General features: G+C 42.5%; 2 protein-coding genes across 3 annotated transcripts; one reads left to right on the top strand and one right to left on the bottom strand.

Moving 5' to 3' along the window:
- ypel5 (yippee-like 5) lies at positions 1-3,750 on the top strand. Its single transcript, XM_020098213.2, has 3 exons — positions 1-181; positions 1,373-1,545; positions 1,658-3,750. Exons 2-3 carry the CDS (start codon positions 1,405-1,407, stop codon positions 1,880-1,882), a joined length of 366 nt encoding a protein of 121 aa, XP_019953772.1. The 5' UTR covers positions 1-181; positions 1,373-1,404; the 3' UTR covers positions 1,883-3,750.
- A 2,205-nt stretch (positions 3,751-5,955) lies between these two features.
- lclat1 (lysocardiolipin acyltransferase 1) lies at positions 5,956-16,853 on the bottom strand. Of its 2 annotated transcripts, XM_069535109.1 has the most exons (7): positions 16,483-16,843; positions 12,194-12,361; positions 11,622-11,820; positions 10,742-10,888; positions 9,239-9,355; positions 8,784-8,927; positions 5,956-8,272 (listed from the first exon to the last, which is right to left on the bottom strand). In XM_069535109.1, the coding sequence occupies exons 2-7, from the start codon at positions 12,359-12,361 to the stop codon at positions 7,749-7,751; spliced, it is 1,299 nt and encodes a 432-aa protein (XP_069391210.1). In that variant the 5' UTR covers positions 16,483-16,843; the 3' UTR covers positions 5,956-7,748. The 2 variants fall into 2 exon arrangements, with proteins under 2 accessions (XP_069391210.1, XP_019953766.1); XM_020098207.2 differs by lacking the exon at positions 8,784-8,927 and having other exon boundaries at positions 16,483-16,853.
- Between the last annotated feature and the right edge of the window lie 3 nt (positions 16,854-16,856).

Consider the following 16,856-nt stretch of genomic DNA (forward strand, 5'->3'; position numbering starts at 1 on the left):
GGGACGTCCTCCTGACCGGATGTTGATAGTAGCTCGCGCAGCTCAGACAGGAACAGCTGGAGAAGAACAACAAAGACTCGACGACGACACAAACTGCAGATGTTCGTCTGACACGCGCCTCGTTCGTCCGTGACACCGACGCTGCCGGAGACATTTTGCGCCGCTGACTCCGACCTGACCGGTAAGAACCGTCCGCGGCAGCGAACGTGTTGTTTTACTCCCTCGCTCCTAGCTTGTTTTCATTAGCACTGCTAGCTCAGAGGCTAACTCAACGTTAGCTTCTTCTCGCTGGATAACTGAAGAAGCTAACTACGCTAAACCACGACGAAGACCAGCCGACGTCCTCCATCTTCTCCCCCCTGTTAGAAAGTGCTCACGGACAGTTTGGACACAGCCTCTCTGTGTTGTTGAACAAGTCGTCATGGCAGCTTTGAAAATAAAAGCTGCCATGTTCAGTCCACAGGACTCCGGACACAGCACAGTCTGGAACACGAAGTTCTTGTGTCAGTAGCAACAACAACAACAATACGTCAACACGATAATAATGAAATGATCGAGTCAGCTCACAAGGTTTTTTTATTTAAATTGAAGCTTCTAAGTTATATTTTTGTTCAGTTAAATTTGAGACGTTGAGCTGATTTACTTCAGTTCACTGGTGACAAACGGTTAAAAATTATGAAATGACCAAAGTAATCATTGAGTCTCTGTTTAATATCACATATAATATTACAAGTTATCTTATTTGTTTGTACTGTCATTGTTTATACTGTCGTTTTTCTTAATTTACTCTATTTAATGTTGTTGTCTTGGTCTGTGTATATTTCTATTGATGGATAGAGGGAGTGCACTTACAACCCAATCATTCAATCATGATTCTGATATCATCCAATCAATTAATTACACTTTACTTTTATTCTTGTCTTTCCAATCAGTAGTTTACAGAATAAAAGTAAAGATAGAAAATGCAAATTAAAGCCCTGCTGTCCTAAAGAAAATGAAATTGCTGAGGGAATTGGAGATAAAGAAGGGAAGAGTAACCAAATCAACTTATTTTGTTGTGGTTCTTCAAACAAAGTCTATATGCCTACTCAACTCTAGATGTATTATGGGCTGGATAACTTGATAGTCTTCATAGACACAATAATCCAATGTGAAGCCGTCCTGCCCATTGATTTATCCACAGTAACCTCATAAACATGGTCATGTTAGAGGAGTGGCTGCTTTGTTTTGAAAAAACCTCTCACAGAACACATTTGCATGGCTCGCAGTGGATACTAGCATGTTGCTCAGCTCCATTTATGTGTAACTTCTGTTTTTAGTCCAGCTTCCAACAAAAAACGTTTGTCCTTCTGTTCCCCCCCCCCCACATTAGTTGTAGTTCAGTCATTTCCCAGAGATCTGACAATGGGGCGTATCTTCTTGGACCACATTGGCGGAACACGCCTCTTCTCCTGTGCCAACTGTGACACCATCCTGACTAATCGCTCTGAGCTCATCTCGACGCGTTTCACAGGAGCCACAGGCAGAGCCTTCCTCTTCAATAAGGTACAGTGAAACGCATGAAGAGAGGAGGATCATACACCCAGGATACAAACATTCAGTATTTCATTCCTGGCTTGAAAACCAATGTGTGTGCTCGTGTCTCAAAACCCTGCAGGTGGTGAACCTGCAGTACAGCGAGGTCCAGGACAGGGTGATGCTCACCGGCCGGCACATGGTGAGGGATGTCAGCTGCAAGAACTGCAACAGCAAGCTGGGCTGGATCTACGAGTTTGCGACCGAGGACAGTCAGAGGTACAAGGAGGGACGCGTCATCCTGGAGCGGGCGCTGGTTCGGGAGAGCGAGGGCTTTGAGGAGCACGTCCCCTCAGACAACTCATGAGCCTCTAAAGTTGGATCAACTTGAAGGCTCACTCCTGTGCACTGCTTCCCCTCTCCTCCACCCCTCTGTGCTGCATGGCGCCACCTGCAGACTTAGTGCTCAGTGAAGTGATGGCTGACAACTCCTCCTTCCCCTCCACCCCCTCCCTGTCTCTAGCCTAAGACCCTAGACCTCTGCTGATTAGAAAATTGGCTTTGCTGGATCTGTTCTTGCTGAATAGGCTTCCCCCAATAAATACTCCCTGATAAATGTGTCACAGGGTACACCCACCACCCCACACCCCTACAGAACAGCAGGAGTTGTTGTAACTTCACTCGTTTACCTCTTCATGCACGGTCACACAGTCTCATCATCGCTGCACACAGCATGCTTCACACTTTGTTGGTAAAATAGTTGAATACATGCACGATAATAGACATCGTCAGTCACTGAAAAACATCCACTGGTTGTTTTGTTTACTTAGATAACTGGAGGCGTGTTCATCATTCTCACACGGGCAAAGCAACCAGCCCGGTTCTACACTGCAACGTTAACCAAAACACATTTCTTTATTGGGGCTTGTCCTTCTGTGTCGTGAACTTGGTCTCTCTGTATCCGTCATTGGTGAGCCCCGCACACAGTGAAGAGTTAGTTGTATTTTCAGTTACCTATTTTATTAGCCTGTATTGTACTGAATGTAAAAGTGTTTCAAATTTCTGTTCTCATCCAAACGATACAGCACAGATTGATGTCATGTTTAAGTATTCGTTGTAGTGTTTGATGATGATGATGATGATGATGATGATGATGATGGGCAGGTTTCGCATGATGAATCATTGTTTCGATTGACGTGATATTTTTGGGGATGAACACAAAGTGGCTTTAAAATGTCCCTGTTCTTGCAGTTCCTGGTGTGGAAGTGAGCCCCCGCTGCACGATAGAAAATCATAGAATTAATCCTGTACAGAGTTCAACCAATCAGCATCTGTTACTATGGATTCTGTGCCATGTGAAGTGTGTCTCTAGGGTGTCAGTGCAGGAATGTGTCTGAGGCGTGATGAGATGTTGTCTGGCCTCCTGCTGGGTTACGGACAGGATTATGAGAGGATGGGTCACACAAGCGTTTTGAAACGAGCTGGGTGAGGAGCTAACGAGGCCTCAGGAGTAACACAATAGAGGTTTAACAAAGAGCCTATTCTGTAACACAACGCAGTTTTTTAAATGACAACAAACCTAAAACCTCCTTTATCATCCTGAATTTAGGGCACATTTGGTTCCATGACAACTTGTTCCTTACAACGTAGAGCTTTAATGGAGTAAGTCTTTAAAATCAAACCTGTGCCCCTATTTTACACCTTCCATGCCCTGTGAAGATTTCAAAATGTCACACTGAGGAAAAAAAAAGATCTCAGTTTTCCTGACATTTGAGATTATTTTTGGAACCGTGTTCGCAGCGCTCCATCATGACCCTGGTGTAACATTGTGCCATTTGAGATGTGGTGAATGCCTGCAGGCGTTACCAGAATGGAACAGCCTTCACAAGTGATGCTGTTAATGCTTCGCCTCGCCTTTGCAAGGTCATGTGAGAGGGTGCACATGTCATTTCTACACAAAAACACAGAGAGGAAGCTGACACCATCCGTATCAGCAAGTCATAAGTGCAGTGTACAGTCAACGGCCATGACAGAATCTAGTTATCATTCATCCACTTTTAGCAATTGATTTTATTTGATTTACTCTTTGTTATTATTTTATTGACTGATGCATTTATCTTATTGTATATTTTTCCTGATTGGAGGTTAAAGGAAATTGTTTTCTTGTATTGCTACAGCAGGATTTTCTCTGGTGTGATTTCTAAATAAAGATGCAGTCTTGCTGGGTTCAATTCATCACGTTTGTGCTTGTTTTGTAACTTTCTACACATTTTAACCGTAAGTATTATCCATTGTCAAATCATATACTTCGCCCGACAAGAAATTTGTGCTCAAGGTAAATCAGATTTTTAAGCTTCGTGTTTGGCCTGTGGGTGGCAGCAGAATACTGAGGAACAGGATGATCTCTGTGGACGTTTTCCCATGGAAGCATGATGCTGAGTCCCTCGCCTGCCTCTGACGTTAGCTCGCCTCACATGGTTTGTGGAGCATCACTGCAGGATTGAAATAGAAGGATGTTACTGAATGAAAATGAATGAAATCTGTTGGATTATTTAAAGTCAAATAAATGCCCTGTTAAGGAAAAAAAAAAGTGCATGAGTAGTGAGGGAGAAAATGTGAAACATTTGCTACCAATAACACATCACATCCAGACTGTAATCCAGTTTAATCCCACCTACTCTGCACTCACTCTGAATCACCCACGATGCAGAGGTTTGACTGCATTTTGGTTTATAAATAGGCAATGACGTTTCAGCCCTAATCCACCCACTAATATTGCAGTGCTGCCACCGAGTTATTTATAGCCGTGATCCTGTTGGAAGGCCTCTTTGTTGGTGTGTCTGTGTCACAGCGGTGGGATCAACAACAGGTCTGCTTCTCTGCAGTCACTGCTGCAGGCGCCCTGCACCGAGCTCGCAGTACTAAACTTAGCTCACACAAATATTAATTAAGGTCATTGAACAAAATAAACTGTCCCGAGTTATTTTTGAAACCGACAGCAGTTGCTTTTCTTTTCCTTTCTTTTAAAGGATTAATGGATTGAGAAGACTGATGTTTTTATGAGCATATCCAGTGCCATTTAAATGCCGGACATGACTAGAGGCAAAAAGGAGGTTCCATCTTGAGAGAACTGACTGTCCTGCTTTATAATTCATAGTAGTCTTGGACTTCGTCCCTGCATAACCTCAGGGTTGTCTGCTGTCTTTATTGAAAAAGCCATCTGGCCAGATAAGGATAATTACACCATCCTGTTGATCCTATTAGTGTGTATGCAATTGGAAAGACACGGCACAAATCTGGATGTGGCAGTCTTTTGTGTGTGTTTACAAGGAGAGCTATTTTTCCACTACCCTTCACATCCAGTCCTCTTGGGACAATCAGATTCTCTTAAGACTTAAATCTCCAGCCCTTCTATGCAACTAGATACTAAACCAGTCTTTTAGAAACAAATCCAACAACAGGAGTACAACATAAACTAGTGGAACGATGCCGTCATCTGTCTTCCTTCCACCCACTGTCAGACCCATCAGAGCAAATTTGAAGTTATGTGTATTCAGATGCAGTGGATTATTTTGAATGGAGACCAAAAAAAAGAACTGGGAGCATAAATATGCCCTTAATTGGCCCATGATTCATCACCATCCCCAGTTATTTTAGTTCACCGTCACCTTTTTGTCCTTCCACGTGATATCACCATCACACCCCCACCCCCCCTACCCCTCCAGGAGAGGAGCAGCAATATATAGAATGTAGAAATAAACTTCTCTCATTCCCCTCCACTCTCTCTTCACACTCACACACAAAGGAGTGACATCATTCTGTCAGTGGGAGAAAATAGCATGCTTTCCATTGACATCACTCCACATCCCGTTGCTAGGCGACAGGGGAGTCAACATTAGTTACTATGGCGACTGCACTTCACCTTCAAAGCTCCTGACCTTTTTCGTTGTCCGTGGCAGACAAGACCATTTTTGTATGTGTGCACGCAAAACAGGCAAGGACAACTACAGCCCTTAGTGTTGTGTAACATGAGCCTTCACGATATCGACTCAGCCGCTGCAGCGTAGCGTTGATACAGCAGATTTAAGCAGTGACGAGAGAATGCATGAGATGATTGGGCAGCAGCTAAGAGACCCATTGTCAAACTTCTTTATAATGTAGTGACACCACACCATAATGTATCCAACAGGGGTTCTCAAAGGTCCTTGAGGGGGTTCCAGGAGGGTCCCAGGCAGAAAGGGAATTTTTAATTTATTTTTCACTGTAATTTCATTATGTAAAATATGGTAAAAATCTTGTTTGAGAAACACTGGAGCATAACACTCAGATGACACCACAACCTAATGACCATTAACTTATTTACCCAAAAGATCAGGTGAGTTGTCATGCAGTATTCAACATTTCCAAAAACCTTGAAAGAACAACATCTGGAAATCTAACTGAATTGATACAGTATATTTATTCAGATATATACATGTATATATATATTTCTTCCTTTTAGAGACGGACTGACAACAGTGTCCACTGTGTGTACCTGAGGACAGTGACTTTAATGAGGTCCAGCATCAGCAAGTGATTGTAAAATGAGCAACACTAAACAGCACAGGTGAACAGGTAACTCACTTTCTAGCTGAACTTGTTAAAGATATATGGACAGAGAACTGTGTTTGGTAAACTACAACACACTGCTGTAAAAAGTGTTAACAGCTGATCACAGTGACTGAAACCAGCCCCTTCACATGAACTACAGGAGCTTCAGATTCACATAAAACAGGAAAGATGCTTCAGTCACCTTCTAAATAGTGCAGTCGATCATGAAAGACGTTTATATAACAAACTAGGTTGAAGTGGTGCGCTACATCACAAACCGCACAGTGTTGGTGAAACTGCTAAAGGTCGTCAGAGACGCAAATGTTCCCCGACTCAGAGAATTAACGTGTTTTGAGACGGCATCGAGCTCAGTGGCAGCGGGAGTCAGTGGCTAAAAGTGTGGTGGAAGCACCGCTTGAATCTTGTTTCAATTTCTGTCCTTTTTTGGCACAATTGGGAGTCGCTTTCTCAGCTGTCACTCGCTAATTGAGTTTAGCAGGCGCATCAATGCCAGTCCTCTAGAGAGTGACAAAGGCAGAGGTGGGCATTACAGGGCTTTTTTGGATTAGGATGAGTTCAGGGCCAGTTTTCCACTCCAAGTCTGGTCCTCTGTCCCACCCTGCACATCGAAGGGTAATGTTGTCCCAACAGGGCATTCTTCCACCCCAGCACCACCCACCCGTCCTGCCACTGCATGGCATCCCTTCAATCCTAGAAAGGGCACAAAGTTCTACACGTATGCAGACGTAACATCTCAGTCAGATGTTTGATCTTGATGAGTCGCTGATTACAAGCGTGGACTCAGTGTCTGTGGTGATTGAAGCTACACTCTCTCCTACTACATTCTGTTTGGTACTGTTTTACATCACATCTGCTTCTCTCCCCTTTGGCTTTTATGCGCAAAGCTAAACATCACAAGTTATTTCTTATGAGCATGTGGGAAATTTCATTCCCCAATTTGTATAAAAGGGCAATTATACCCAATAAAGGTAAACAGTAGTACATATATACCTGTATACACCTTGATAATTCTCTAGGAATTGTACCCGCAATATGACGGATTCATTCAATTAGTTTCACCATACTCCCACTAACTACAGTGCTAATTTGAATATTGGTTAATCAAGTCATCACATGTACATTTGAACTGTACTATGGCTCTGTTCCATATTTTATGACACTGATATAAAACCGAGGGCAACACAGGATACAGTAAATAAAAAACAGCTTTGAGGACATGGCAATAGTATAAAAAAATGCTAAACAATATTCCCAGACACAGATCAACACTGAGGTTCTTAAACACCAACAACAAAAGAACAGATAAAATGCACAGACAGCAAGCGAATCAACTGTGATTGTACAGGAAGAGAATTACAGGGCAGGTGACGCCATGTATGATGAATTTCTTGAACCCAAATTTACATAACATTCCTCTTTTTTTTCCTTCAACAGAAAGTTAAGATCTTTCCACTGAAGCCATGCATACTGCAGGGGAGCACTTAATACTCCCTGTCTAAGGCATGGAGTTCTGGCTCTCTCTAAGGGATCTACTAGCCCTTTGGACTGAACACCGAGACAATCGAGTCATCAGCGTCCTTGCCGAGCACATGCCATTGACCAGTCAATCCTGTCTACCATCCTCACTGCATCTTCTCATCCATCTTCTTTTTCTTGTCACCCACATCAGCAGCCATGGACTTCCAGTATCGATGGCAGGCCAACTCCAGCAGCTCCAGCCCTCCAACCAGCTTCTGCTGGGTCATATACACTCCAACCATGACCAGGCAATAGAGCCTGAATGGAGCCCACAGCCACAGGCCAGTGAAGCACAGAGCGATGAAGCAGGTCCAGTACAGAAGAGAGGCGGCTTTGATCAGAGCCACGCGCATCTCCGTCTTACAGGGCGGCACACGTGCGACACCTTCTCTGTCGAAGGCCCGGGGCTGGCCTGAGTAGAAGTCGCGCAGACGGACCTCCTTCTCAGCCCAGCGCTCTCTGCACCAGGATTCTAGTTCTGACGAGGAGGGCAGCGAAGCCACTGGGTAGCGGCGGACGTGGAAGTGGATCTCTCGGGGGAAAAGCCCCAGGATGAGGTGTCGTTCTGTCTGAGGGATGTTCTTGGGATAGGCCACTGTGATGTCATGAACGGCATCCAGATTGTCTCCTAGGAAAAGGGACACAATTTCTTAAGTTAAGTTCTAAAAGAAAAGCAGAACATGATTTTGACTTCATGACTTCCGACTTAATGTGAACTGTGTAGTTCCAGACAAAGACATAACACGACAGGGAGACTTCATATTATCCCTTTTCCACATTGGTTATTCAACTGTGTTATTCACCCTTCAAAATGTCAGCTCCCAACTCAAGTACACATGTACCTCTAATTATACAGGGGCTTAGAGCTTCATCCCCGCTCTGCCTTCCAAACAACCATGAGCTATATACCATCCCATCCTCAGTGCTTTGACAACACACAGGGAGAATTGAATGAAATATCAAGTGTACAGGACATCTGCCAGCTCCTGCTCCTGTACAGCTCAGGTCTACGATGGTAAAAATAGAGCTCAGATGGGCAGACTGGACCAAGACGAAATGTGCAGCATGTCAGTCAGCTGTGCAGACAGCCGGAGAGGAGAATTAGCTAAGTCTGATGAAATCACAATGATTCACAGCACCTGCTTGGAGAGTTGGTGCCATGCTCAGCATCCAGGGTGGGTGGGGTTCGAGACGGCGAGGCCAGAGGTGGTATTTAAGAACTCTGGACGACTGCCATAATTGGCTCATAGGGAAACATGAGGATTCCAGGGGTGCTGTAATGGCTGGCAGGAAGATGAATTATAGGTCTGAATCTTTGAATAACAGGTATGATCCCTCTTCTCAAAACAGCGTCAGTGGAGTAACTAGTCTTTATAGTAACATGTCAATTTCCCCTGGTTATGCTGAGGACGTGTTTCCATAGTTATAACAGGCTTTGTGCCCTACTTATTCTTTTTGCCACAAAATCATTCCAATTATCAAAAATGGAATAACACAGCACCGCTCTGTCTACAACACCGAACATTTTTAGCAGATATTTAAGATGACCATTGTCTTTACATGATTTCAGAAAAGTGTTGATGTCACAGCTGACCTTTTCGCAGTCTGTCCACAATAAAGGTGAATCCAGTGGTTCGGGGATGCAGCACAAACTCGCATTTTGGCAGGTTGTTCTGGGCAGCAAACAAATCACTCTTTGCTCTTGTATTTTCTGCAGGAGACAGACACAGTGGTAAACCTCGAGTAGACACAATCACTAAATAAGTGATACATGTTCATTAGTACAGTGTCGTCAAAATGGTTTGTGTCCTCACAGGGATGCAATCAATATTTGTATATTTTATACGATTTACATTATAGTTACAAAGTTTGCATCTGTTTAACTGCGTAGAGTCAGACTACTGTATAGAAGTTAGGAACTAAAAAAAGACAGATACGATCACAAAAATAACGCTATAGAATGACAAAAATATCTGCAACAACAGTAATAATGTCGGTAACAGGATGTGACTACATTTATGAAATACATCCTCCAGTGACAAACACTTAGACAGTTATAAAAACCACCACAGTACATGAACACAGGAAAGATGAGTGTTTATTAACCATTCCTCAGGAACTAGTTGCAGGAACATGTAAACTACATCATGACTCATTCATATTATGTAACAAGCAGCTGCTTCAGACAGACAGAGGTACTATGGACAGACCTCTGCTGATCAGGCCTCTGTTCTCTTGGGGGGGACGTATTGAACTTGTCACTCTTATGCAATCTTTCAATCGGTTCAGTTTGTAGAGGGTCTTAAGTAAATCCAGAACCTGTTACTGAAGCTGGAAGCCTATGTGAACAAACTAGCATGCTTTAGTTATGCAACATGTCAGAGTTACACGCTACTTTTAAAATTATATTTATAAACCAGTTTATTATAATTCTGTTAATTGATTAGGACCAACTGTCACACAGTCACTGACAAAGAGGATATAACGTTAGATCCCACAATAATGAATTGTGAAATACAGTGATACCGTGAAACCTTTTTATTATTCTGAGAAATTTGTCATACTGTGAAAGTCTCAAACAGTTGCAACCCTACTCAGAACATACTGTATACATAACGTCAGAATAATCCCAGTAGTTTAAGAGACTTAACTGCAGACGCATGCTGGTGCAACCACACACGCCCAAGTACAAACACAACATCAAAAGTGAAACAATCTTTTAAAGCCTTAAAGCTGCCGGCCAATTATGATGTAACTAAACTGGAACCCCTCATGACATCATCAGAGGTCATGACATCATGAAATGTAAAGAGAAGTTAAGCTTCCCCTAGAAAAGCTGCTCTGGACTCTGATTGGCTTAATTGTGATCCAAAGGGGCTTTGGACACCAAAGATCAGAGCATTCCTGCAGAAATGACTGTGTGGGGTGTGTGTCTGGGTCTTATCACTTTGAAATTGTGTTTGCGTAACAGCGTCAGGTGTCAGGCCACACTGAGCTCTATAAACTGGCTGGTGGACAACACGTTCTGAGGATAACAACTGAATTGTAGGCAAAGTGTTGCAGGTATGGAAGGAGCGCTGGGTTCTTGACGTCTCACCAGTTAGATCTGTGCCTTCCGGGAACAGCAGCAGCTGCAGTGGCTCTCTGATGTCACAGAAGTAGTCCAGCATGTTCTCCAAGTGTTTCTTGTCCGCCTCCCAACGACGCTGAATAAAGACAAAGCAGGCCACCTGCATTGCCCAGCCTGGAAAATTCACACAGTGCATTGTTTTTTATATGTGTAAATGATTACTTCTCATACTCAACTGACTTTGCAACACTTTTTCCAGAATTGTACGTATGAGATCTGGGACAGTTGCATCATGCTCTATGATAACCCGCTGGTGGAAATTATGGCTTGTTAAGTCATTTTGCAGGAAAGACTAGAAATACCAGCCTCCAGTTGGAAGACTCCGCCACCCAGTGTGGTTTTAGTCTACATCAATTTACAGTATTTTCAGACTTGTGATGTCACTGTGACTTTTGACCACTGAAATCTAATTAATTAATCTTTGAATGAGTGACATTTGAAAATCTGAAGAAATTCTCTAAAGGCAGACATGAGATATCTTATTCAAGATGCCACATGTTATGTGAGGCCACTGTAATCTTTGAATCTAATTCCCTCAAGTTGTTCACAAGAATGGGACATACACAACAACAACTCGAAAACATATTGCCTCTGGCCACTAGTTGTCGCTGAAGCAGAGGCATAAAAACTGCTTATTTTCATTGCTTATATTAAACCGTCTGTTTTTAATCGACCTAATGAATTTACATTATACTGTTTGTCTTCTAAATTGACACATTTGAATGATTTCTCCTCCTCTTAAATGTAAACTACTTCGAAGACATGCTATATGAAGCATATATTGTATTTATACTATTTTACCAAGTTGTGCAAGTTTGTATAAGTACAATGACAACTGTATACGCACCAAAGCCAGGCACAGCCTTGAGGACAGCTTTGAGGCAGATCTTCTCCAGGCGGAGGTAGCTGTACCTGAGCAGACAACACCAGAGGAACATCCAGTCCAGACGCGTACGGTGGTTCATGATGATCACGCTGCGCTCCCCCGGAATGAAGCCATCACCTGTTATTACCACCTTCACCCCAAATACCAGCTCCAGCAAGGCCTATAAAGCGCAGAGTAGTGGGGATGGACGGAGGATAGAAGATAGTAGTGCAGAGGGGGAAGAATGGAAAGAAGAGAGGGTAATAGAAAGAGAAGAATGGCAATTTAAAAAAGGAATTTAAGAGAAAAATAGTCAGATAGAAGTGAATAAATAATGATATTCATTTTTGTGGCCAGTGTAAACAAGATTTGCAAACTTTTTCTCAAGGGTATAAATGAAGTGTACTTCTGACAAAAATAAATTCTGATGATGAACATGGAAGAATAAATAACGCTGGAGATGACGCATTTATCGTGACTGTGTCAAAAAGGTTATTAAGACCATCTGGCACACACAGAATAAGGCTCAGTAAGGGCTTGGCCGGGGTACGCACCACAGGCAGGGTGAGCCAGGTAGCGACGATGCGATCTGTGATCCAGCGGTACCAAGCAGGAGACAGCAGCATGAGGGGCAAAACTGGACCCAGCATGAATACACTTCCAAAGAAACTACCCAAAAACAGGGTCACCATAAAGTAGAGGCCCCGCACCGACACAGCCATCTGTGGAGAGATGAACGAGACAAGATTAGCTGGAATATATGTCACAGCAAAATGTGAGCTGAAGATGGGGATAAAAAATATGATTATAGAATTTATCCCTGACTTGCTACTATGGAAATGAGCTGAAGAGGAGCTCATCAATACTGAAGCCTGCTGTTCTGTTGTTCTTCCGACATATTTTCCCACAAACAGTGGAAAATCCAGAGCAGACATTCCTTGCGTGGAATGTAAATAGGAGAATCTTTCTGACTGTGGTTAACAAATCGAGGGTGCGTGGTCACTAAATCAAGCGTGGCTGTGACTTTGGAATGATTAACTTAAAGTTCAGTGGTGCAACCTTTGAGCCACTTTTTCTGACATAAATCTACCACAGCCACCTCCAGTTAAATGCCTCCAGCACCCAGCGACGTTTCAGTCTGTATGCATTTTTTACAGGATCATATGAGGTCACAATTCAATCAGTTCAAGTGACAACTGGTGAAAATATAAAGAATTGTCCTTAGTGCAGACTTCATGTTCTGAACACCAAAAAGATGTTTTGTCCTTTGACAACCAAATCTCTACAGTTTGTGCTCGAGTCCAAGTGTGTGTTTGTACCACATTTGACGAAATTCCCTCAGGGTGTTCCCTAGACCTGATATTCACAAGACCAAACATGTGTTGACCTTTGACCATTAAAGTAGAATCAGTCCCTCCATTAGTCCACGTGAACATTTGTACCAACAGAGGTGTTTTTGACAAGTTGTGCACACAAGACCGAAAATGTGTTTTGTGAGTTCACTGACACTAACGTAAGCATGACAAGGTCATTTTGAAAACAGCTGATTTAAAATGAAAATATACACTCAACTGTTCAGACATCAGTACATTGGATGAATGTAAAAGGAACAGTAGACTGAAAGCTGGTTAAGGTTTTTTGTAACAATAACAGCCACAGGAACACCTCATGGTCATTAGATCGCTGAGGGAAGAGAAATGAACCTTTAAAGCATGTTACATGACGTTCAATTGTCTATGATCTTACAAATACGTTTATAGGGGCTCATCTGGACATACCAGTGGTGACCTCTTCAGCATCCAATGGTAATATTAAATGTGGATTATATCCGTCTTTAAAATCCCAACATAACTGTGGTACACCCAACTGAGGTATTCTAACTTTATTTTTCCTGGTAGAGCCTCTTCCCAGGACAGGCTTGACTCTCTCTCACTGTCCTGTTCATCTTGTTGCACCTGCTTTGACTAGTTTATTAGTACACGAACTCTGGTGACCTCATTCATGTAGTACATAGTTTGGGATACAGGTTCAGAAACATTTTTAAAATCCTAAGTCTTTATAAACAAAGACACATTTCACAAAACTTAAGATGTGTACTTCAACCAAATCATCTGATTACATCCCGGCCTTCCTGACAGATGATGGTCCAGTGTTCCAGCAGGTGGTTTCTTCTTTACTGTTAACAGTGATTTACACCTCTTTACCTCAATTACTATGATGATTGCACAAGCATTTGGTTCAGACTGCCTGACCCCAACACTCCCATCATTTTGCTCTTGTTTACAACCTCTGTGGCACCGTGACGCAGCAAGTCTCACCAAAGTGGCTGATGGTGCAATTTAAAAAGATGCAAGTCTGTTTGCGTGCATGGTTATGCTGGCACTGAGGGTTTAAGGGTTACTGGCTTTAACAACGGAAAATGTGAGGCATGAGACAGGTGAGGAAACAAGGCTTGCTCAGCACAGTTGCCACAATTAGACTATGTCCCTACGTACACAAAAAACACACCCTTGGGTGGCTGCTGGAACATTTAGTCAGTTCACACATACAACACAGAGGCATAACACTCATGGAGCAGGAGATGTGAGAATTGAATGGAATTATGAACATTAAAGTGTTAAATAAACATGTTTTTGTTCCACTTGGCATAGGCACCAGGGACCAAACATTATTTATGTAAGGTATCCAAGGAAAAGCTTTTGTTTTCATACTCCAAAGCTAGCACATGTTGTTAGTTTGAATTATTCCCATCCATCTGGGTTGGTTTAACATTTTCGCCTTAGTAATGATCTTGAAAACACTCCCGAAACACACCAGCAGAGGCAACACACAGCATACTCCTCATAGTCCAAGTCCGAATTCCCTGGCAATCATTTTACATTCCTCACTTTAAGCCAAGAAGAGCAGACATCCCAGTAGAGCAGAGAAGAGTGAAGAGGTCAAGCATGTCTAGGCTAAACAATGTGCTTAGGTGGTGTGTGTGTGTGTGTGTGTGTGTGTGAGGATGAAAGAGAGGAAGGATGATGAAATAGATAATTAAACTGCAAACAGATTTAAGTGCAGGTCTATTTATTAATCTAAAGGGCACTTGGCAGAATCCAAACCTTTAGAACTGAATATCTCTCCCAACTCGCCATCATAAAACAATGATTGCATCTCTTTCAAAACTCTGATTTATTTCCTTAATCTTGCAAATGTACCTTACTGTTAGATATCATCATGATAAAGAGCGGGAGATTAGAATTTTAAAAAATGACTCATTTAAACCGAATACAGTGAAAGGATCAAGACGCCAATGCCAACACTGAAATTATATGTATAAAAATTTGAGGCCATTATCAAACTATTATGACAGAGATATTTAAATTAGGCGTAACATTTTACACTTAGGTAAATAAAAAAATATTTAAAAAGACATCTAAATATATATAATTCTAATTAAGAAAATAAACAAATGCACATCTTTCTGCGGAATTTTTCGTGTAGAATCATCTGCAAAAAATTTAAAAACTTGATCTTGAATCTGAGGTTATTCAATTATGTTTTATACCTCCTCGCTGTGTTTGCACAACTCATAAGCATTATATCGAAATATATTTAACCTTTGTTATGTTGCTGTTAATGAAAATCACATTGCGATAATTACTGATATTGTTTTATTGCCTAGGCCTAGCTGATACCAATATGTAGGTGAATGTCAGCCAACTGCTGTGATCCACACGCAAACGCGACTCCAGAGGAGGATCACAGAGGACATTTAGGCTAAAACCATGGGCTAACTTAATTATTTCTGAGTTAAATTTGAATGTCGGGGCAATAACCAATAGATGTTTACAAAGAAATCTGACATGTTTAGAAGACTTATGTCTATGTGTGTGCAATTTGGTGTAGATCCACATAAAAAAACGTTTCATAAGGGGACTGTTGGGATTTGGCAAAGATGTGCACTTTGTGGTTTTCAGGAGCAACTTTTTGTTGACAATGTCCTGTAGTGACCTATAGAGGGATAGACACTGTGCCAACATACACAACAAACGTAGGGGAAAGTGTAATCGATTCTGACAATAATTCCAGGTAACGATCACTTTGCGTGTTAACATCCACTTCTGTTGACTGAAGAATTATTTATTCACTTATCTATTGATAACTCATGAGGTGCAGTGACTGGAGCCTCACAACCTGTCGTCTCACCTACTTCAACAACACAGGATATTTTCTGTGGTTCAATCAGCCCTCATTAGGAAGCGACGTGGATGAACCCACACCTCCGAGATGCTAATCAAGACTGGTTTTAAATTAAACTCGGGTGGGGCGACGAGAGAGCGTCAATGTAACCAGACCGACAACAAGGGTTACTTGAGGTTTAATATGAAGCTGACTGCTTGCACAACCAGGCCGATGTGTACATACCAATCCTCCCGGTTAGCATGTAGCCAGGTTAGTTGTTGACATGGCCTGAAGTGCTGTGTGCTAATATGTGACATCTTGAAAGGCGGTGTTGTGATGAGAGTGATCAAGACAGCGTGCAAAGTTGACGGCACAGTTAACATTAAGAGAGATTTTCTCCACCGTTAAAACAATAACTGCGACTTTAAAACTCAGCACAACTCCGCCATGAATTACATTATGAGTGCAAGTCTATAACATTAGCCTGCATTGCTAACTGCTGTCCGGGGTAATCTGTCTGCAGGGCGCTAATTGTCAACAACAACCGGGCTGAACAACAACATGGATGCTAACTTAGCAACCTAAAAGCAACATTCACACATGTTAGCTCAATTAGCTACCGCACTTAGTATTTTTGGAATATTCTCTGCATGCTGTTGAATGACAACACACCCACCTTTTCTGTTTTCCTCCAGATTCAAAGTTTGTCTGATGCGAGCGAGCTGCGTGAGCTGCGTTAGCTCCTGTTAGCTCCTGTAAGCCGAACCACTCGGTTGAGACATAGCAGCTTCGCCAGCTAGCTGGCAGCTTGCTAACGTGAGCTAAGCCAACTAGCAGATGCTTATTAAAAAAAATGCAACCGCGTTACCAGTCTTCAAGGCGGACACTGTTTGTTAAATATTAGCTGAGACTGCCATGGACCCACGGGGATCTTGCCTTCTTTGTCTTTCTTTACTTTAGTAGCACTGCTGCTAAAGTGTAGCCGCCATGTTGCTCTGCTAACACAACCTGTCACTTCCTATCCTGTCTCCACACCCAGGCGCCAACAGG

This window comes from Paralichthys olivaceus, chromosome 12 (assembly GCF_024713975.1).
Source record: "Paralichthys olivaceus isolate ysfri-2021 chromosome 12, ASM2471397v2, whole genome shotgun sequence".
NCBI classification, from domain to species: domain Eukaryota; kingdom Metazoa; phylum Chordata; class Actinopteri; order Pleuronectiformes; family Paralichthyidae; genus Paralichthys; species Paralichthys olivaceus.